Source organism: Mustelus asterias, unplaced genomic scaffold, assembly GCF_964213995.1.
Source record: "Mustelus asterias unplaced genomic scaffold, sMusAst1.hap1.1 HAP1_SCAFFOLD_435, whole genome shotgun sequence".
In the NCBI taxonomy this organism is placed as follows: Eukaryota; Metazoa; Chordata; class Chondrichthyes; order Carcharhiniformes; family Triakidae; genus Mustelus; species Mustelus asterias.
Genome location: NW_027590390.1, coordinates 254,838 through 277,371, shown reverse-complemented (window position 1 = coordinate 277,371; position 22,534 = coordinate 254,838). Strand labels below are relative to the sequence as shown.

At 48.6% G+C, this 22,534-nt stretch overlaps 1 protein-coding gene across 2 annotated transcripts in view; it reads left to right on the top strand.

Moving 5' to 3' along the window:
* The first annotated feature begins 1,934 nt into the window (after positions 1–1,934).
* Positions 1,935–22,534, top strand: part of LOC144486733 (NACHT, LRR and PYD domains-containing protein 3-like) — a 73,441-nt gene continuing 52,841 nt past the window's right edge. For both annotated transcript variants that reach the window (XM_078204761.1, XM_078204760.1), the window contains exons 1-2: positions 1,935–2,051; positions 10,297–10,380. In XM_078204761.1, the coding sequence (XP_078060887.1) occupies positions 10,329–10,380 (52 nt within the window). In that variant the 5' untranslated portion in view covers positions 1,935–2,051; positions 10,297–10,328. The remainder of the gene's footprint in view (positions 2,052–10,296; positions 10,381–22,534) is intronic.

Here is a 22,534-nt window from a genome sequence, read left to right as displayed (position 1 = left end):
GTTTGATTGCAGAGGTGGGTGTTGGTGCTGTCAGTCAGAAACACAGCAATGCGGATGCTCTGTCAAGGCTGCCTTTGCCTGGAGATAAAGATGTTCCCGCTGGAATGTGCAGATAATGCATTTCACACAAGAAGATAAAGTTCCGGAAACCGCTAACCAGTTACGGAAAGCCACCCGGAATGATCCGGTTATGAGGCAGGGAGTGGAACTTGTCCAGAGAGGGAGGATGAGTAGAAAGCACCTGGAGTTACAGCGGTAAGTGTGCGGAAGCTGGGAGTTGGCGGTGTTGCTGGATGTTTATTCTGGGCTATGAGAGCCTCATTCCCCCATCATTAAGAGGAAAGGTGCTGGAACGGGAGCACCAAGAGCACCCGGGGGTGCTGCCAATGGAAGAAACAACAAGAAGCTGTATGTGGTGCTGGGGATGAAAGTGGGATGTTGTGAATGCTGCGCTTGGGGACGGAAGGTGCCGCCCTTGCTGCCTCTTGCTGGCTGGGATTGTCCCCAATGGCAGCGAATCCACAGCGAGTCGCTGCTTCATCACAATCTGCCCGACTCCACCCACACTGGCTGTCAATCATTCTGCTGGAGCGGCTTCCTATTGGCTGTGTTCAGCTGATGGACAGCAGAATGCACCAATGGAGAATGAGGGTGCAGTGATGGATTGTGCAATGAATCAATGAGGCTTTTGACAAGGTACCACATGGCAGGTTGTTGCACAACCTACATCATGGGACCCAGGGTGAGGTAGTTAAATGGATACAAAATTGCCTTGATGACAGAAGCCAGTGGATGGTTGTCGAGGGTTGTTTTTCAAACTGGAGGCCTGTGACCAGCGGTGTCCTCTGGGATCAGTGCTGGGTCCACTGTTATTTGTCATTTATATTAATGATTTGGATGAGAATATAGGAGGCATGGTTGGTAAGTTTGCAGATGACACCAAGATTGGTCGCATAGTGGACAGTGAATAAGGATATCTCGGATTGCAATGGGATCTTGATCAATTGGGCCAGTGGGCTGACGAATGGCAGATGGAGTTTAATTTGGACAAATGCGAGGTGATGCATTTTGGTAGATTGGTCCAGGGCAGGACTTACTCAGTTAATGGTAGGGTGTTGGGGAGAGTTACAGAACAAAGAGATCTCGGGTACAGGTTCATGGCTCCTTGAAAGTGGAGTCACAGGTGGTCAGAGTGGTGAAGAAAGCATTCGGCATGCCTGGTTTCATTGGTCAGAACATTGAATACAGGAGTTGGGACGTCTTGTTGAAGTTATACAAGACATTGGTAAGACCCCACTTGGAATACTGTGTACAGTTCTGGTCACCCTATTATAGAAAGGATATTATTAAACTAGAAAGGTGCAGAAAAGATTTACTTGGATGCTACCGGGACTTGATGGATTGAGTTATAAGGAGGAGTTGGATAGACTGGGACATTTTTCTTTGGAGCGTAGGAGGCTGAGGGGTGATCTTATCGAGGTCTATAAAATAATGAGGGCACAGATCAGCTGGATAGTTCATGTATTTTCCCAAAGGTCGGGGAGTCTGAACCTTAGAGGGCAGAGGTTGAAGGTGAGAGGGGCAATTATTTCACACAGAGGGTGGTGAGTGTCTGGAACGAGCTGCCAGAGGGAGTAGTAGAGGTGGGGACAATTTTGTCTTTTAAAAAGCATTTAGTTAGATGGATATAGAGGGATATGGGCCAAATGTGGGCAATTGGGACGAGTTTCGGGGTTTAAAAACAGGGGCAGCCTGGACAAGTTGGGCTGAAGGGCCTGTTTCCATGCTGTATGTAAATCCGAATGATGACGCAATGAGGTGCCGCCCACTCAGTGACGTGGCTGGAAGCGGCCGTTAAACGGTTTCCGCGCGCGGCTGGAGGGGGCGTTCTGACGCCACTGCCGACGCACAGCACGTGATCTGGATCTGGCCAATAGGCGAGCGGACAAACAGCCGCCGCCGTCTCGAGTGCGGAGTTCAGGCGCCGCGCCGTTTCTCACTGCGTGTGCGGGCCTTTCCCAGCGGCGTTCACACCGAATTTTTGAATAACGGTAAGGAATTAAATAAGAGAAAAAGTCTCCACTTCAGCGGCGCCGACTCTCGCTGACTGGGGTTGTCCCCAGTGGCAGCGAGTCGCTGCTTCATCACAAGCTGCCCGAGTGCGCCCGCACTGGCTGCCAATCATTCTGCTGGAGCGGCTTCCTATTGGCTGTGTTTATTTGACGGACAGCAGAATGCTCCAATGGAGAATGAGGGTGCAGTGCGGTCCCGCCCACTCTGAGAGCGGCTCGCGGTCACGTGGCGCGGCCGTGAACGGTTTCTGCGCGAGGTTGGAGGGGGGCGGTCTGAAGTCACTGCCCGCTCACAGCACGTGACAGGAGCTGACCAATCCGCGAGCCGGAAACCAGCCGCCGCCGCCCCGAGTGCGCCTGCGCGAACTTCACTCCGGGCGGGTGCGGCCCGCTTCTTACTGCGCGCAGGCGCACTGCCGTTTGTTGCTGCGTATCCGGGTATTTCCGGGTTTGTGAATCACGGGGAGGAATTAACGGCCCAGAAAAAGTTTGAACTTCAACAACATTCAGCTTGAGGATTAAAATGTCGGTTTCCTGTGTAAATACAGCCTGTCTTTGTATCATATTAACAGAGCGGGGACGGTCAGTTACATTGTGGGCGGCGCGGTGGCTCAGTGGTTGGTGCTGCGGTCTCACAGCGCCAGGGAGCCGGCTTCAATTCCCGGCCTTGGCTCACTGTCTGTGTGGAGTCTGCACATTCTCCCCGTGTCTGCGGCCCTTTCCTCACACTCTTCGCCGGGTTAGGGATAGTGAGGAGGTCATTGACAGGAGCTATCGGCAGGTGGTCACACCGGGACCACGGGAGGAGGGTAACTGGGTAACAGTGAGGAAGGAGAAAACTCAGTTGATGGTGAGCACCCCGGTGGATGTGCCCCTTAATAATAAGTACTCCTGTCTGAGTACTACTGGGGTGGACAGCCCACCTGGGGGAAGCAGCGGTGGCAGTGTCTCTGGAGCTGAGCCTGGCCCAGTAGTGCAAAAGGGTAAGGAAAGGAGGGTAGTGCTAATTGGGGACTCTACGGTGAGGGGGTCAGATAGGCGTTTTTGCGGACAAAGACGGGACTCTCGGATGGTGGTTTGCCTCCCTGGTGCAGGGGTCCGGGATGTCTCTGGTCGAGTCCCAGAAATCCTGAAGGGGGAGGGAGAGGAGCCGAAGGTCGTGATGCATATAGGTACTGCTGACATAGGTAGGAAGAGGGAAGGGGTCATGAAAAGAGAATATAGGGAGTTAGGTAGACAGCTGAGAAAGAGGAATGCAAAGGTAGTAATCTTGGGATTGCTGCCTGTGCCGCGGGAGAGTGAGAACAGGAATCGGTGGAGAATGAATGCGTGGCTGAGGGACTGGAGCAAGGGACAAGGATTTGGGTACTTGGATCATTGGGACCTCTTTTGGGGCAGGTGTGACCTGTTTAAAAAAGACGGGTGGCACTTGAATCCCAGGGGGACCAATATCCTGGCGGGAAGGTTGGCTAAGGCTACTGGAGAGACTTTAAACTAGAAAGGTTGGGGGGAGGGAATCGAAATGAGGGGACTGAGAGCGAGGAGGTTAGCTCGCAAATAGATAAGGAATGTAAACAGGGTAAGAGGGAGGTTAGACGAGTGATGGAGAAGGGAAGTGCTCAGGCTGAAGGTCTGAGATGTGTCTATTTTAATGCCAGGAGTGTAGTGAATAAAGTGGATGAGCTTAGAGCGTGGATTGCTGCTTCGAATTGTGATGTGGTGGCCATTACGGAGACTTGGATGTCTCAGGGACAGGACTGGGTGCTTCAGGTGCCGGGTTTTAGATGTTTCAGGAAGGACAGGGAGGGAGGCAAGAGAGGGGGGGGAGTGGCACTGTTGATCAGGGATAGTGTCACGGCTGTAGAGAAGGTGGACGCCGTGGAGGGATTGACGACGGAGTCTCTGTGGGTGGAGGTTAGGAACAGGAAGGGGTTGGTAACGTTGCTGGGTGTTTTCTATAGGCCGCCCAATAGTAACAGAGATGTTGAGGAGCAGATGGGGAAACAGATCCTGGAGAGATGTAGGAATAACAGAGTTGTCGTGATGGGAGATTTTAATTTCCCAAACATAGATTGGAATATCCCTAGGGCTAGGGGTTTGGATGGAGAGGAGTTTGTTAGGTGTGTCCAGGAGAGTTTCCTGACACAGTATGTGGATAAGCCTACTAGAGGAGAGGCTGTACTTGATCTGGTGCTGGCTAATGAACCTGGACAGGTGGAGGATCTTTCGGTGGGTGAGCATCTTGGGGATAGCGATCATAATTCTATCTCCTTCACGATAGCATTGGAAAGAGATAGGATCAGGCAGGCTAGGAAAGTGTTTCTCTGGAGTAAAGGGAAATACAGTGTCATCAGGGAGGAAATTAGACGGGTAAATTGGAAGGAGGCATTCTTGGGGAAAAGTACCGAAGGAAAGTGGAGGATTTTCAAGGAATGTTTGTCTGGAGCTCTGCATGACAACGTTTCGATGAGACAGGGGGGTGTTGGTAGGGTACGGGAACCGTGGTGCACGAAGGTTGTGATGAACCTGGTGAATAAGAAAAGAGAGGCGTACAGAAGGTTCAGAGAGCTAGGAGGTGTTAAGGATTTAGAGGAGTATACGGGATGTAGGAAGGAGCTTAAGAAGGAAATTAGGAGAGCGAGAAGGGGTCATGAGAAGGCCTTGGCGGGTAAGATTAAGGAGAACCCCAAGGCTTTCTACAAATATGTCAAGAGTAAAAGGATGAGATGTGAAGGCATAGGACCCTTAAAAGGTGAAGGGGGAAAAGTTTGTGCGGAACCGTTAGAAATGGCGGAGCTGCTTAATGAATACTTTACCTCGGTATTCACGGTGGAAAGGGATCTGGGTGGTTGTACTGCTGGTTTGCGGTGGACAGAAAGGATCGAGCATGTGGACATAAAGAAAGAGGATGTGTTGGAACTATTGAATGGCATCAAGGTTGGTAAGTCGCCGGGACCGGATGGGATGTACCCCAGGTTACTGTGGGAGGCGAGGGAGCAGATTGCGGAGCCTTTGGCGATGATCTTTGCATCGTCGATGGAGACGGGAGAGGTTCCGGAGGATTGGAGGATTGCAGATGTGGTCCCTATATTCAAGAAAGGGAACAGGGACAGCCCGGGAAATTACCGACCGGTGAGTCTAACCTCAGTGGTTGGTAAGTTGATGGAGAGGATCCTGAGAGACAGGATTTATGATCATCTAGAGAAGTTTAGTATGATCAAAAGTAGTCAGCACGGCTTTGTCAAGGGCAGGTCGTGCCTTACGAGCCTGGTTGAGTTCTTTGAAAATGTGACCAAACACATTGACGAAGGAAGAGCGGTGGATGTGGTCTATATGGACTTCAGCAAGGCGTTCGATAAGGTCCCCCATGCAAGACTTCTTGAGAAAGTGAGAGGGCATGGGATCCAAGGGGCTGTTGCCTTGTGGATCCAGAACTGGCTTGCCTGCAGAAGGCAGAGAGTGGCTGTGGAGGGGTCTTTCTCTGCATGGCGGTCAGTGACCAGTGGAGTGCCCCAGGGATCTGTTCTGGGACCCTTGCTGTTTGTCATTTTCATAAATGACCTGGATGAGGAAGTGGAGGGATGGGTTGGTAAGTTTGCTGACGACACCAAGGTAGGTGGTGTTGTGGATAGTTTGGAGGGATGTCAGAAGTTGCAGCGAGACATAGATAGAATGCAAGACTGGGCGGAGAAGTGGCAGATGGACTTCAACCCGGATAAGTGTGTGGTGATCCATTTTGGCAGATCCAATGGGATGAAGCAGCAATATAATATGAAGGGTACCATTCTTAGCAGTGTAGAGGATCAGAAGGACCTTGGGGTCCGGGTCCATAGGACTCTTAAATCGGCCTCGCAGGTGGAGGATGCGGTCAAGAAGGCGTACGGCGTACTGGCCTTCATTAATCGAGGGATTGAGTTTAGGAGTCGGGAGATAATGCTGCAGCTTTATAGGACCCTGGTTAGACCCCACTTGGAGTACTGCGCGCAGTTCTGGTCACCTCATTACAGGAAAGATGTTGAAGCCATTGAAAGGGTGCAGAGGAGATTTACAAGGATGTTGCCTGGATTGGGGGGCATGCCTTATGAGGATAGGTTGAGGGAGCTTGGTCTCTTCTCCCTGGAGAGACGAAGGATGAGAGGTGACCTGATAGAGGTTTACAAGATGTTGAGAGGTCTGGATAGGGTAGACTCTCAGAGGCTATTTCCAAGGGCTGAAATGGTTGCTACGAGAGGACACAGGTTTAAGGTGCTGGGGGGTAGGTACAGAGGAGATGTCAGGGGTAAATTTTTCACTCAGAGGGTGGTGGGTGAGTGGAATCGGCTGACGTCGGTGGTGGTGGAGGCAAACTCGTTGGGGTCTTTTAAGAGACTTCTGGATGAGTACATGGGATTTAATGGGATTGAGGGCTATAGATAGGCCTAGAGGTGGGGATGTGATCGGCGCAACCTGTGGGCCGAAGGGCCTGTTTGTGCTGTGGCTTTCTATGTTCTATGTTCTATGTTCTCTCCAAACATCAGGGGCACTGGCCAGGCTCAGTTGCTGCTCAGTGTCAGGGGGATTAGCAGGGTAAACACGGGGATAGGGTCTGGGGGGGATTGTGGGCGGTACAGACATGGATGGACCAAATGGCCTCCTCCTGCACTGCAGCAATTGGATGATTCAATGTTTCATAGAAAGATCTGTTATTACAATCTAGGCCGTGTCTGTGTAAACACTGCTGCACCATCTAAATTACTGCAATCAAGCGCTTGTCTGAGTAAACACAGCAACGGATCTCTGTTATTTCAGTCTGGGCCCTGTATGAGCATTTGCAGCACATGAAACTAAATTGTTTTGTGCGGCTGTAAATCAACAAATGCAAGGAAACTGAGAGCTTGATTGAATACGAGGATATGTGCACATTCACAGTGCAACACGTGTATTGCCACAGCAGCCCCAAATCCCAAACTCTATAGAGAGAGAGAGAAGAACTGGAACCCACAATGTTTGTGTCTCATGGAAATCCCCTCCCCACCCCTTTGCCCTGTCTGGGCTTCTACTGCACAACTTTCACCTCGCTGACTTTGCCGGCCTTGGTTCACTGTCTGTGTGGAGTCTGCACATTCTCCCCGTGTCTGCGGGGATTTCCTCCGACTCTCCAGAGATGAGCAGGATAGGTGCATTGGCCATGCTAAGTTGCTCCTCGGTGTCAGGGGGATTAGCAGGGTAAACACGGGGATAGGGTCTGGGTGGGATTGTGGTCGGTGCAGACTGGATGGACCAAATGGCCTCCAAATTTATCTATCCTTGCCTTAAAAACATTCAATAAGGCAGCCTCAACTGCTTCACCGGGCAGGGAATTCCACAGATTCACAATGCTTTGTGTGAAGAAGTTCCTCCTCAACTCAGTCCTAAATCTGCACCCCTTATTTTCAGGCCATGCCACCTCGTTCTAGTTTCACCTACCGGTGGAACCAACTTCCCTGCTTCTATGTTATCTATTCCCATAGTCATAGAGGTTTACAGCGTGGAAACAGGCCCTTCGGCCCAACTTGTCCATGCCGCACTTTTTGTTTTAAACTCCTAAGCTAATCCCAATTGCCCGCATTTGGCCCATATCCCTCTACACCCATTGTTCCCATGTAACTATCTAAATGCTTTTTAAAAGATAAAATTGTACCCGCTTCCACCACTACCTCTGGCAGCTTGTTCCAGACACTCTCCACCCTCTGAAAAAATTGCCCCTCTGGACACTTTTGTATCTCTCACCTTAAACTTATGCCCTCTAATTTTATACTCCCCTACCCTTGGGGAAAGATATTGACTATCTACCTTGTCTATTCCCCTCATTATTTTATAGACCTCTATAAGGTCACCCCTCAGCCTCCAGAGAAAAAAGTCCCAGTCTATTCAGCCTCTCCTTATAACTTTTATCTGATCTCACTGACTCCATCCTCCCTGGGTTACACACTGCCTGATCTCACTGACTCCATCCTCCCCGGGTTACACACTGCCTGATCTCACTGACTCCATCCTCCCCGGGTTACACACTGCCTGATCTCACTGACTCCATTCTCCCCGGATTACACACTGTCTGATCTCACTGACTCCATCCTCCCCGGGTTACACATTGCCTGATCTCACTGACTCCATCCTCCCCGGGTTACACACTGTCTGATCTCACTGACTCCATCCTCCCCGGATTGCACACTGTCTGATCTCACTGACTCCATCCTCCCCGGGTGACACACTGCCTGACCTCACTGACTCCATCCTCCCCGGGTTACACACTGCCTGACCTCACTGACTCCATCCTCCCCGGGTTACACACTGCCTGACCTCACTGACTCCATCCTCCCCGGGTTACACACTGTCTGATCTCACTGACTCCATTCTCCCCGGATTACACACTGTCTGATCTCACTGACTCCATCCTCCCCGGGTTACACATTGCCTGATCTCACTGACTCCATCCTCCCCGGGTTACACACTGTCTGATCTCACTGACTCCATCCTCCCCGGATTGCACACTGTCTGATCTCACTGACTCCATCCTCCCCGGGTTACACACTGCCTGACCTCACTGACTCCATCCTCCCCGGGTTACACACTGCCTGACCTCACTGACTCCATCCTCCCCGGGTTACACACTGCCTGACCTCACTGACTCCATCCTCCCCGGGTTACACACTGTCTGATCTCACTGACTCCATCCTCCCCGGGTTACACACTGTCTGATCTCACTGACTCCATTCTCCCCGGGTTACACACTGTCTGATCTCACTGACTCCATTCTCCCCGGATTACACACTGTCTGATCTCACTGACTCCATTCTCCCCGGATTACACACTGTCTGACCTCACTGACTCCATCCTCCCCGGGTTACACACTGTCTGATCTCACTGACTCCATCCTCCCCGGATTACACACTGTCTGATCTCACTGACTCCATTCTCCCCGGGTTACACACTGTCTGATCTCACTGACTCCATCCTCCTGTAGCTTTATACCCTCAAACCCAAATTTTCCATTCACTTTCACCTTGAAGTAAATCACAGTCGGACTTTGCACAATCGTACCCATAGCAAAGCGGACACATTCTTTCAATGATCTTAATGATCCTTTGACAGGGTCCCTCATGGCAGACTGGTGCAGGTGTCAGATAGACACCGATCTTTGCACCTGGAAGCGTGCAGTGTCAGTTATAATCAATGAGCTCTTCTCCAGATGACACAATGGATAGATTTGATAGAGAGGGAATTGCACCCGCACTGTGAGTTTACCAAACAGAGGTCCTTTGGAAACTGAGACCGGTTATTAATTGCGCAACAGATACTTTGCTAATCTGATAATTAGAATCTATCCGACGCACAGAGGTCTTTGCACGTGCGAGTGTCTGAATGAAGCAAAAAGCTCTTCTCCAGATGACACAATGGATAGATTTGATAGGGAATTGAGCCTGGACTGTTAGTTTACCAGACAAAGAAGTCCTGAGGAAACTGAAACTACTTATTAATAATTGGAAGTAAAACTATGTTTGGTTCCAGGAGAGATGCTGCATTTTGTGAGGTAAATATTTCTAGTGGCTTGGTAGAAAGAGGGAAGTGAGTGACCATCTGGAGAGACATCAGCGTCACAGGTGAGGGAGTTCCTGAGTACTGGAATTGTCCTATAGATAGCTGGTATTGGGAACTGCCTATATTGAGCTCAAACAACTCAGCATCTTGTCTGGAACTGAGCATAATTTAAACTATAATTATTAATAACAGGTTATTGAGGACTGACAGGGAATGTCAGCGGTCTCTACCTGTGATGCTGCTGAAAGAAAGCCAAGCCCAAAGGAAAAAGAACATTTGCAGATTGCCTGGGCTTGCCTGGACGCGTTTCAAATCAGAATACACAGGTCGAGTAAAAATGAACTACTGGAGATCTGGAACAAAAACAGAAAATGCTGGAAAAACTCAGTCGCTGTGGCAGCATCGTGGAGAGAGAAACAGAGATAACATTGGGGTTCGAACCAAGAGCCATCGTGGACTCAACATGTTTACTCTGTTTTCTTTCATTCAGATGCTGCCAGACCTGCTGGGATTTTCCAGCACCTTCTCTTTATATTTCAAGAATTGAACAGAATTAGCAGTGACTCCACGTCACAAATAAATTTCCTGAAATATTACATGTAAAATGTATGGCTGTTATGAGGTGTTTCTCGGTGGAATTTTACATGGAAAATTGTATTTGTTGCAGGGTGTCAGAATACGGGATCGTCTAACACCACCATGGCTGAAGGATCAGATCCAACATCTTCAACAAGAGTGAAAATGGATGCGGGTAGGTTCAGAAAATAATTAAAATCGTAATTTCTTACAGGACAAAGTTCCAGATTTTGAGCAAGAATCAATGGTTCAAATACAAAGTTAAAAGAGAACAGGGTCTGAGCAGGAAGAGGAATTGAGTGACCATCTAGAGGTTCATCCCAGTCACAGATGTAGGGAGCTCATGAGCTCTGGTACTGTCCAATAGATAGCTGGGGGCTATAAGGTGAATCTAGACAGGGACGAAACCGGAAAATCCCACTCGAGATCAACGGACCTTTCCATGATCTGCCCCTCCCCCGCTCTGATTCTCCTGCCATGTGTGACGGTAAAATACACCCCAACAAACTGCAGCACGGTTTAAACAGTGAGTTAAGATTCCAGCTGATACCACTGGACAAGTCAAATCTCAGGATCGAACCTGGCTTAATTGATCCTAACTTTTATTATTTATGTAGTGTTTGGATGTTTACTTTGGATGGCAACTACTGAACTGAGCCACTGACTCCATCCTCCCTGGGTTACACACTGTCTGATCTCACTGACTCCATCCTCCCGGGTTACACACTGTCTGATCTCACTGATGAAGTTTCAACAAAATAATAAAATATTTATTAAACAAGGAAAGAGAAACTGTAATAAACTGCTTTCTAGGTATATAAAAATTTACAAGGTAACATGTTCTGAAATCTATTTAACGCTTTGATGTTCTCGATGAGTAAACAGTACATGTAAATCAGTAGGCAAACTGTGGGCAGATACACTACTCTCTGTGGCCATGTGACAGATGTCTCCCAAGCACCCTCTGTGAATTTTCTTTTATCAATCCTTCATTCTCAATGCTGATCTCACTGAGCCAACTTTTTTTTAATCATTCATGAGACTTGGGCGTTGCTGGCTGGCCAGCATTTATTGTTCATTCCTAGTTGCCCTTAGTGAGTTGCTAAGACATTTCAGAGGGCAATTGAGAGTCAACCACAGAGCTGTCGCTCTGGAGTCACATGTAGGCCAGACCATGTAAGGACAGCAGACTTCCTTCCCTAAAGGACATCAGCGAAGCATCAACAATGCTGACCATCAACACTGTTTCCATGGTCATCGGTAGATTCTTAATTCCAGATTTTTTTTAAAATTCAAATTTCGCAAGCTGCCATGGCGGGATTCGAACCCGGTCCCCGAAACATTAGCTGAGTTTCTGGATGAATAGTCTAGCAATAATAAAACTAGGCCATTGCTTCATTTGGACTCTGTTTTCCATATGAGTGATGCAATCTTTGCTGTTGAAGTGCACGCTTTGGAATCTTCTCCAATTGATGATTCTATTGAATGTCTTCATCAAGAATACACTGCCAGGATTTCAGCCTCTCTTTATTGCATCCATCTGCCCTGGATCACCACATAGATTCAAGCTTCACTTGCCACAAACTCGCTATGGCACGTAGCCATGTCAACAGAACACAATGTAATCAGAAGTTGGTGATAGCTTATTGAATCCTATCGGCCTCAATAAGTTGTCACCAACTTCTGATTATATCCGAGGTCTGGCTTCCTGTAAAATGAATTTAAAATCGGCTTCTTGCAGTTGTCTGTACCTCTTGGGACTTTCACTGCTCCTTTCTTTAACAACACTGAACATGACCTTGTTCAGATTCCCACTGTTCGGTGGCACAGTAGTTGGCACTGCTGCATCACAGTGTCAGGGACCCAGGAATCGATTCCAGCCTTGGGTGTCTGTGTGGAGTCTGCACAATCTCCCCAGTCTGCATGGGTTTCCTCCGGATACTCCGGTTCCTCTCTCACTCCAAAGATGTGCATGTTAGGTGCACTGGCCATGCTAAATTTTCCCCGAAGGATATGCAGGGGTGAATGACCTCCTACACTGTAGGAATTCTATGATTCTTTCTTTTGAGACTACAATCTTCCTGGAACTTTCCTTTGTTCTATTCCCTGGTTTCCAAAGAACATTTTTTCTTCTTCTTGGGACCAGCCACCCTGCAATCCCTATTCATGTTTCCCTGTCCTCGCAGTTTACTTGAAAGCTGCTGACCCGTGAAAAATAAATTTTATTGTCAAATCTATGCCCATGAGTAGGCAGCACAATCAAACTCAGACCTCTCTCTATCCCCAGCCACGTTTTGTTCAAAGAACAAACAAAGAACAATACAGCACAGGAACAGGCCCTTCGGCCCTCCAAGCCCGCGCCGCTCCCCGGTCCAGGATTGAATCCTGAATCCAGGATCCCCGCCCAATTTTCCAGCCTATCTACATCCTAATATCCTATCCACCGAGCTGTCCCTCACAGCTACAATGCTTTGTTCATCACAACCTATTAACTCACCCCCACCCCCCCATTCCAGACCATGTGATCTCCAGGGAGAGGCGAAAACCCAGAGTGAAAACCCCAGGGCCAATATGGGAAAAAAAAAATTTGGGAAATTCCTCTCCGACCCCCTGAGGCGATCGAAACGAGTCCAGGAGATCACACTGGCCACGATCAGAAAATACTTCCCAACCCTATTCATTTCCACTTCTGCTTTACGAACACCATCTGAATTCCCTGCCCCCGAGACAGGTTCCCAACTATCCGCAGTCTCGCTCTGTACTGGCACCAGCAAGATGATCATAGAATGAAGCCTTGAAACGAGAAACAAAGAACAATTAGCCCGCGCCGCTCCCTGGTCCAAACTAGACCACTCTTTTGTATCCCTCCATTCCCACTCCGTTCATATAGCTGTCTGGATAAGTCTTAAACGTTCCCAGTGTGTCCGCCTCCACCACCTTGCCTGGCAACACATTCCAGGCCCCCACGACCCTCTGTGTAAAATATGTCCTTCTGATATCTGTGTTAAACCTCCCCCCCTTCACCTTGAACCTATGACCCCTCGTGAACGTCACCACCGACCCGGGGAAAAGCTTCCCACCGTTCACCCTATCTATGCCTTTCATAATTTTATACACCTCTATTAAGTCTCCCCTCATCCTCCGTCTTTCCAACGAGAACAACCCCAGTTTCCCCAATCTCTTCTCATAACCAAGCCCCTCCATACCAGGCAACATCCTGGTAAACCTCCTCTGTACTCTCTCCAAAGCCTCCACGTCCTTCTGGTAGTGTGGCGACCAGAACTGGACGCAGTATTCCAAATGCGGCCGAACCAACGTTCTATACATCTGCAACATCAGACCCCAACTTTTATACTCTATGCCCCGTCCTATAAAGGCAAGCATGCCATATGCCTTCTTCACCACCACCTCCACCTGTGACGTCACCTTCAAAGATCTGTGGACTTGCACACCCAGGTCCCTATGCGTCTCTACACCCTTTATGGTTCTTCCATTTATCGTGTAGCTCCTCCCTACATTATTCCCACCAAAATGCATCACTTCGCATTTATCAGGATTGAACTCCATCTGCCATTTCTTTGCCCAAATTTCCAGCCTATCTATATCCTTCTGTAGCCTGTGACAATGTTCCTCACTATCTGCAAGTCCTGCCAGTTTTGTGTCGTCCGCAAACTTACTGATCACCCCAGTTACTCCTTCCAGATCATTTATATAAATCACAAACAGCAGAGGTCCCAATACAGAGCCCTGCGGAACACCACTAGTCACAGGCCTCCAGCCGGAAAAAGACCCTTCCACTACCACCCTCTGTCTTCTATGACCAAGCCAGTTCTCCACCCATCTAGCCACCTCCCCCTTTATCCCATGAGATCCAACCTTTTTCACTAGCCTACCATGAGGGACTTTGTCAAACGCTTTACTAAAGTCCATATAGACAACATCCACGGCCCTTCCTTCGTCAACCATTCTGGTCACTTCTACAAAAAACACCACCAAGTTAGTGAGGCATGACCTCCCTCTCACAAAACCATGCTGACTATCGTTAATGAGTTTATTCCTTTCTAAATGCGCATACATCCTATCTCTAAGAATCTTCTCCAACAACTTCCCCACCACGGACGTCAAGCTCACCGGCCTATAATTACCCGGGTTATCCTTCCTACCCTTCTTAAATAACGGGACCACATTAGCTATCCTCCAATCCTCTGGCACCTCACCTGTGTCCAGTGACGAGACAAAGATTTGCGTCAGAGGCCCAACGATTTCACCTCTCGTCCCCCTGAGCAGCCTTGGATAGATTCCATCAGGCCCTGGGGATTTGTCAGTCTTTATATTCTCTAACAAACCTAACACTTCCTCCTTTTGTAATGGAGATTTTCTCCAACGGTTCAACACTCCCCTCCGAGACACTCCCAGTCAACACATCCCTCTCCTTTGTGAATACCGATGCAAAGTATTCATTTAGGATCTCCCCTACTTCTTTGGGCTCCAAGCATAAGTCCCCACTTTTGTCCCTGAGAGGACCGATTTTTTCCCTAACAACCCTTTTGTTCCTAACGTATGAATAAAATGCCTTGGGATTCTCCTTAATCCTGTCTGCCAAGAACATTTCGTGACCCCTTTTTGCTCTTCTAATTCCCCGTTTGAGTACTTTCCTACTTTCTTTGTACTCCTCCAGAGCTCCCTCCGTTTTTAGCTGCTTGGACCTAACATACGCCTCTCTTTTCTTTTTGACCAGTCCCTCAATTTCCCTGGTTATCCACGGTTCTCTAATCCTACCCTTCCTATCCTTCTTTTTTACAGGCACATGCTTGTCCTGTAGCCCTAACAACTGTTCCTTAAAAGACTGCCACATACATTACAGAAACGTGGCTGAAAGGTGACCAGGACTGGGAGATGAATATCCAGGGGTATCAGGCGTTTAGGAAGAATAGACAGGAAGGAAAAGGTGGTGGGGTCGCGCTATTAATAAGAGATAATATCAGGGTAGTACTGAGGGATGACATAGGCTCTGAGGAACAAAACGTGGAATCATTATGGGTAGAGATGAGGAATAGTAGAGGGAGAAAGACACTAGTAGGTGTGGTATATAGGCCCCCAAATAATAATGTTGAGGTAGGGAGGCCTATAAACAAGCAGATAAGGGATGCGTGTAAAAACGGAACGGCAATAATCATGGGGGACTTCAACATGCACATTGACTGGCAGACTCAAGTCGGTAAGGGTGGAATGGAGAAAGAGTTCTTAGAATGCTGTCGGGATAGTTTCCTTGAACAGCATGTTACGGAACCGACGAGGGAACGAGCTATTTTGGATCTGGTATTGTGTAACGAGGTAGGTAGAATTAAGGATCTTATTGTGAAGGACCCTCTTGGGTCTAGTGACCACAATATGGTCGAATTTCTGATTCAGATGGAAGAGGAGAAAGTTTGGTCCCAAACCAGTGTCCTCTGTTTGAACAGAGGGAAATATGATAGGATGAGGGATGAATTGGCTCAGGTAGACTGGGAGAGCAGGCTGGCAGGTAGGATAGCTGAGGAACAGTGGAGGATTTTTAAGGAGATCCTTTTCAGTTCTCAGCAAAAATATATTCCAGCAAAAAACAAGGATTGTAAGAAAAGGGAGAACCAGCCGTGGATAACGAAGGAAATAAAGGAGAGTATTAAAATAAAAACAGCTGCGTCCAGAGTGGCCAAAAATAGTGGAGAAACAAGTGATTGGGAAAAATTTAAGAAACAACAAAGAGAGACTAAGAAAGCGATAAAGAAAGGAAGGATAGACTATGAAGCTAGGCTAGCAATTAATATAAAAAATGATAGTAAAAGTTTTTATAAATATATAAAAAGGAATAGAGTGGCTAGAGTGAATGTTGGACCCTTGGAGGACGAGAGGGGGGAGTTAATAGTGGGAAATGAGGATATGGCTGAGTCTTTAAATAAGTTTTTTGTGTCGGTCTTCACGGTGGAGGACACAAATAGTTTGCCAAATATTAACGATAGAGGGTTGGCAGCAGGAGAAATACTTAATACAATTAATGTTACCAGAGAGGCAGTGCTGGGTAGACTAATGAGACTGAAGGTGGACAAGTCCCCGGGTCCGGATGGAATGCATCCCAGGGTATTGAAAGAAATGTCAGAGGTAATAGTGGATGCGTTAGTGATTATTTATCAAAACTCGTTGCATTCTGGGGTAGTGCCGTTTGATTGGAAAACGGCTAATGTTACGCCGCTGTTTAAAAAAGGAAGGAGACAAAAGGCGGGTAACTATAGGCCGGTCAGCTTAACGTCTGTAGGAGGGAAAATGCTGGAATCCATTATTAAAGAAGAGATAGCAGGGCATCTGGATAGAAATGGTTCGATCAATCAGACGCAGCATGGATTCATGAGGGGAAAGTCGTGCTTGACGAACATGTTGGATTTTTATGAAGATGTGACTAGGGCGGTTGATGGAGGAGAACCGGTGGATGCGGTGTTTTTGGATTTCCAAAAGGCGTTTGATAAGGTGCCCCATAAAAGACTGCTGAAGAAGATTAGGGCACACGGAGTTGGGGGTAGTGTGTTAAAGTGGATTGGGGACTGGCTATCCGACAGGAAGCAAAAGAGTCGGAATAAATGGGTGTTTTTCTGGTTGGAGGAAGGTAACTAGTGGCGTGCCGCAGGGATCGGTACTCGGGCCGCAACTGTTTACCATTTATATAGATGATCTGGAGGAGGGGATGGAGTGAAGGGTAACGAAGTTTGCAGACGACACAAAGATAAGTGGAAAAGTGAATCGTGTGGAGGACGGAGAAGATCTGCAGAGAGATTTGGACAGGCTGAGTGAGTGGGCGAGGATATGGCAAATGGAGTATAACGTTGATAAATGCGAGGTTATACACTTTGGAGGAAATAATAACAAATGGGATTACTATCTCAATGGAAACAAATTAAAACATGCTACCGTGCAAAGGGACCTGGGGGTCCTTGTGCATGAGACGCAAAAGCCCAGTCTGCAGGTACAACAGGTGATCAAGAAGGCAAATGGGATGTTGGCCTATATTGCGAAGGGCAGAGAATACAAAAGCAGGGATGTCTTGATGCACCTGTACAGGGCATTGGTGAGGCCGCAGCTGGAATACTGTGTGCAGTATTGGTCCCCTTATATGAGGAAGGATATATTGGCATTGGAGGGAGTGCAGAGAAGGTTCACCAGGTTGATACCGGAGATGAGGGGTTTGGATTATGAGGAGAGGCTGAGGAGATTGGGTTTGTACTCGTTGGAGTTTAGAAGGATGAGGGGGGATCTTATGGAGACTTATAAGATAATGCGGGGGCTGGATAGGGTGGAGGCGGAGAGATTCTTTCCACTTAGTAAGGAAGTTAAAACTAGAGGACACAGCCTCAAAATAAAGGGGGGTCGGTTTAAGACAGAGTTGAGGAGGAACTTCTTCTCCCAGAGGGTGGTGAATCTCTGGAATTCTCTGCCCACTGAGGTGGTGGAGGCTACCTCGCTGAATATGTTTAAAGCGCGGATGGATGGATTCCTGATCGGTAAGGGAATTAAGGGTTATGGGGATCAGGCGGGTAAGTGGTACTGATCCACGTCAGATCAGCCATGATCTTATTGAATGGCGGGGCAGGCTCGAGGGGCTAGATGGCCTACTCCTGCTCCTATTTCTTATGTTCTTATGTTCTTATACCAGATGTGGATTTACCCTCAAACAGCCTCTCCCAATCAAGAGCTGCCAATTTCTGCCTGATCCCACTAAAGTTAGCCTTCCCCCAATCCAACACCTTACCCTTGGGACACCACTCATCCTTTTCCATCACTATCCTAAAGCTAACAGAATTGTGGTCACTATTTGCCACATGTTCCCCTACCAAAACTTTGAAGACCTGACCGGGCTCATTCCCCAGTACCAGGTCCAGTATAGCCCCCTCTCTAGTCGGGCTGTCTACATATTGTTCCAACGAACCCTCCTGTACACATTTTACAAATTCCTCCCCATCCAGAGTCCCTGCCCTCAGCGATTTCCAGTCTATACCAGGGAAATTGAAGTCTCCCACTCCAACAAACCTATTTTTCCTGCACCTATCCAGTATCTCCTGACATATCCATTCTTCCACTTCCCTTGGGCTGTTGGGGGGCCTGTAGTACACCCCCAACATAGTGACTGCGCCTTTCCTGTTTCTAAGCTCCACCCAGAGTGACTCGTTACACGACCCCTCTGAATTGTCCTCCCTCTGCACCGCTGTAATATGCTCTCCAACTAATACCGCTACTCCCCCACCTCTTTTGGCCCCTCCTCTGTCTCACCTAAAACACTTGTACCCTGGAATATTCAGCTGCCAGTCCTGTCCCTCTTTCAACCAAGTCTCTGTCACCGCAACCACATCCAAATTCCTCGTGCGCATTAAGGCCCCAAGTTCGTCTGTCTTACCTGCTACGCTCCTTGCATTGAAGTATAAGCACTCCAGACCTCCAGGCCCAGTGAGGTCGTCCTCCCCCAGAGTGCTCTTCTTCTTTGCCAGCCTTGTCCCAGCCCCAAGCTCGTCCCCAGCCTCCACACTTGTAGACCTAATATTTTGATCCCCACCCCCCTGCCATACTAGTTTAAACCCCCCCCCCCGAACTGCACTAGCAAAGCTCCCAGCCAGGATATTTGTGCCCTTCCAACTTAGTTGTGACCCCTCCCTCTTGTACAGGTGCCATCCTCTCCTGAAAACTTCCCATTGATCTATGAAAATGAAGCCCTCCCTCCTGGACCAGTCCTTTAGCCAGGCATTCATTTGTACCAACTCCCTATTCTTAGCCTCACTGGCACGAGGCATTGGGAGCAGCCCAGAGATGGCCACCCTAGTGACCCTACTTTTTAACCTATTTCCCAACTCCCTGAATTGCTCTCTTAGGATCCCCCTACTCTTCCTATCTACGTCATTTCCACCAATGTGTATAATGACATCCGTTTCTTTATCTTCCCCTTTTAATATGCCTCCTATCCGCTCAGAGACATCCGTGACCCCAGCACCAGGTAGGCAGACTACCATCCTGGAGTCCCGTTCCCATCCACAGAATCGCCTGTCTGTGCCTCCAACTGATGCATCCCCCACCACTATCGCTCTCCTAACCCCTCTCTTCCCTTTCCGGGCCACAGAGCCTGACTGTGTGCCAGTGACCTGGTCACTGTGTCTTACCACTGGAGAGGCACACTCCTCCACACTATCCAAAACAATATACCTGTTTTGGAGTGGGACAACCACAGGTGACCCCTCTTCTAACTGTTCACTCCCCTCCCCTCTCACACCTGTCACCAAGCCCTTCCTATTTTGAGAGACCGCCACTGGAGTACTCTCTGGTACTTTACCCTTCTGCCCTTTACTCCTCCTAACTGTGACCCACGTGTCTTCCTCCCGATGCCCCGGTGTGGCTAGTTGCCTATAACTCCTGTTCATTTTATTTCAGCTCGAACAGTTCATCCCGCCTGAGACCCAGGTTATAGCCAAAACCTAAAGGCTGCCTGGCCAATCAGCTTGCCCAGTAAATGTAAAGGCAGATGAGCCATGGAAAACTGCATTTAATTGGCCCCTTAATGGGCTAAATTGACAGGTTGATTTGTGGCGAGAGTCAGAGGTGTGTCTGCCACTGGAATATTGCATGAGCAATCATGTTGAAACACGTGCCCAATGTCTTCTCCCATGATTTCACACACGTCTGAGTCAGGCACGTCCCCACCTGCTCAACGTAAAATTCTGGCCAATGTTCATGGGTTATTGAAGTGAGCACAGTGAGAAGTCTCACAACACCAGGTTAAAGTCCAACAGGTTTATTTGGTAGCAAAATCCACCAGCTTTCAGAGCGCTTGCTACTCCTTCGTCAGGTGAGTGGGAGTTCTGATCACAAACAGGGCACAAAGACACAAACTCAATTTACAAAATAATGGTTGGAATGTGAGTCTTTACAGGTAATCAAGTCTCAAACGTACAGACAGTGTGAGTGGAGAGAGCGTTAAGCACAGGTTAAAGAGATGTGTATTATCTCCAGACAGGACAGTTAGTGAGATTTTGCAAGCCCAGGCAAGTCGTGGGGGTTACAGGTAGTGTGACATGAACCCAAGATCCCGGTTGAGGCCGTCCTCGTGTGCGGAACTTGGCTATCAGTCTCTGCTCAGCGACTCTGCGTTGTCGTGAAGGCCGCCTTGGAGAGCGCTTACCCGAAGATCAGAGGCCGAATGCCCGTGACCACTGAAGTGCTCCCCAACAGGAAGAGAACACTCTTGCCTGGTGATTGTCGACCGGTGTTCATTTATCCGCTGTCGTAGCGTCTGCATGGTCTCCCCCATGTGCCATGCCTCGGGACATCCTTTCCTGCAGCACATCAGGTAGACAGCGTTGTCCGAGTTGCAAGAGTATGTACCATGTACCTGGTGGATGGTGTTCTCACGTAAGATGATGGCATCCGTGTCGATGATCCGGCACGTCTTGCAGAGGTTGCTGTGGCAGGGTTGTGTGGTGTTGTCACTGTTCTCCTGAAGGCTGGGTAGTTTGCTGCAGACAATGGTCTGTTTGAGTTTGTGCAGTTGTTTGAAGGCAAGAAGTGGGGGTGTGGGGATGGCCTTGGCGAGATGTTCGTCTTCATCAATGACATGTTGAAGGCTCCGGAGAAGATGTCGTAGCTTTTCCGCTCCAGGGAAGTACTGGACGACGAAGGGTACTCTGTCCACCGTGTCCCGTGTTTGACTTCTGAGGAGGTCGGTGCTGTGGCGCGTCGGAACTGTTGATCGATAAGTCGAGCGCCATATCCTGTTCTTATGAGGGCATATTTCAGCATCTGGAGGCGTCTGTTGCGATCCTCCTCCATCCGAGCAAATCCTGTGTATATGGAGGGCTTGTCCATAGGGGATGGATTCTTTAATGTGTTTACGGTGGAAGCTGGAGAAGTGGAGCATCGTGAGGTTATCCGTGCGCTTGCGGGTACAGTGAAGTGCTGAGGTGGCCGTCCTTGATGGAGATGTGTGTGTCCAAGAATGCAACTGATTCCGGAGAGTAGTCCATGGTGAATCTGATGTTGGGATGGAACTTGTTGATGTCGTCATAGAGTTGTTTCAATGATTGTTCACCATGACTCCAAAGGAAGAAAATGTCATCGATATATCTAGTGTATACCATCGGTTGAAGGTCCTGTGTGGTGAAGAAGTCTTGTTCGAACCTGTGCATGAAGATGTTGGCATATTGAGGTGCGAATTTGGTCCCCATGGCTGTTCCGTGTGTCTGGATGAAGAACTGGTTGTTGAAGGTGAAGACATTGTGGTCCAGGAACAAAGAAAAGAAAAACACAGCACAGGAACAGGCCCTTCAGCCCTCCAAGCCCGTGCTGCTCCCTGGTCCAAACTAGACCATTCTTTTGTATCCCTCCATTCCCATTCCGTTCATGTGGCTATCTAGATAAGTCTTAAACGTTCCCAGTGTTTCCGCCTCCACCACCTTGCCCGGCAGCGCATTCCAGGCCCCCACCACCCTCTGTGTAAAATACGTCCTTCTGATATCCGTGTTAAACCTCCGCCGCGCGCCCCCCCCCCGTCCCTCACCTTGAACCTATGACTCCTCGTGAACGTCACCACCAACCTGGGGAAAAGCTTCCCACCGTTCACCCTATCTATGCCTTTCATAATTTTATACACCTCTATTAGGTCACCCCTCATCCTCCGTCTTTACAGTGAGAACAACCCCAGTTTACCCAATCTCTCCTCATATCTAAGCCCCTCCATACCAGGCAACATCCTGGTAAACCTCCTCTGTATTCTCTCCAAAGCCTCCACGTCCTTCTGGTAGTGTGGCGACCAGAACTGGGCGCAGTATTCCAAATGCGGCCGAACCAACGTTCTATACAACTGCAACATCAGACCCCAACTTTTATACTCTATGCCCCGTCCTATAAAGGCAAGCATGCCATATGCCTTATTCACTACTGTCTCCACCTGTGACGTCACTTTCAAGGATCTGTGGACTTGCACACCCAGGTCCCTCTGCGTATCTACACCCTTTCTGGTTCTGCCATTTATCGTTTCGCTCCCCCTTACATTAGTTCTGCCAAAATGCATCACTTCGCATTTATCTGGATTGAACTCCATCTGCCATTTCTTTGCCCAAATTTTCAGCCTATCTATATCCTTCTGTAGCCTCTGACAATGCTCCTCACTATCTGAAAGTCCAGCCATTTCCGTGTCGTCCGCAAACTTACTGATCATCCCAGTTACACCTTCTTCCATGACCATTTATATAAATCACAAACAGCAGAGGTCCCAATACAGAGCCCTGTGGAACACCACTAGTCACAGGCATCCAGCCGGAAAA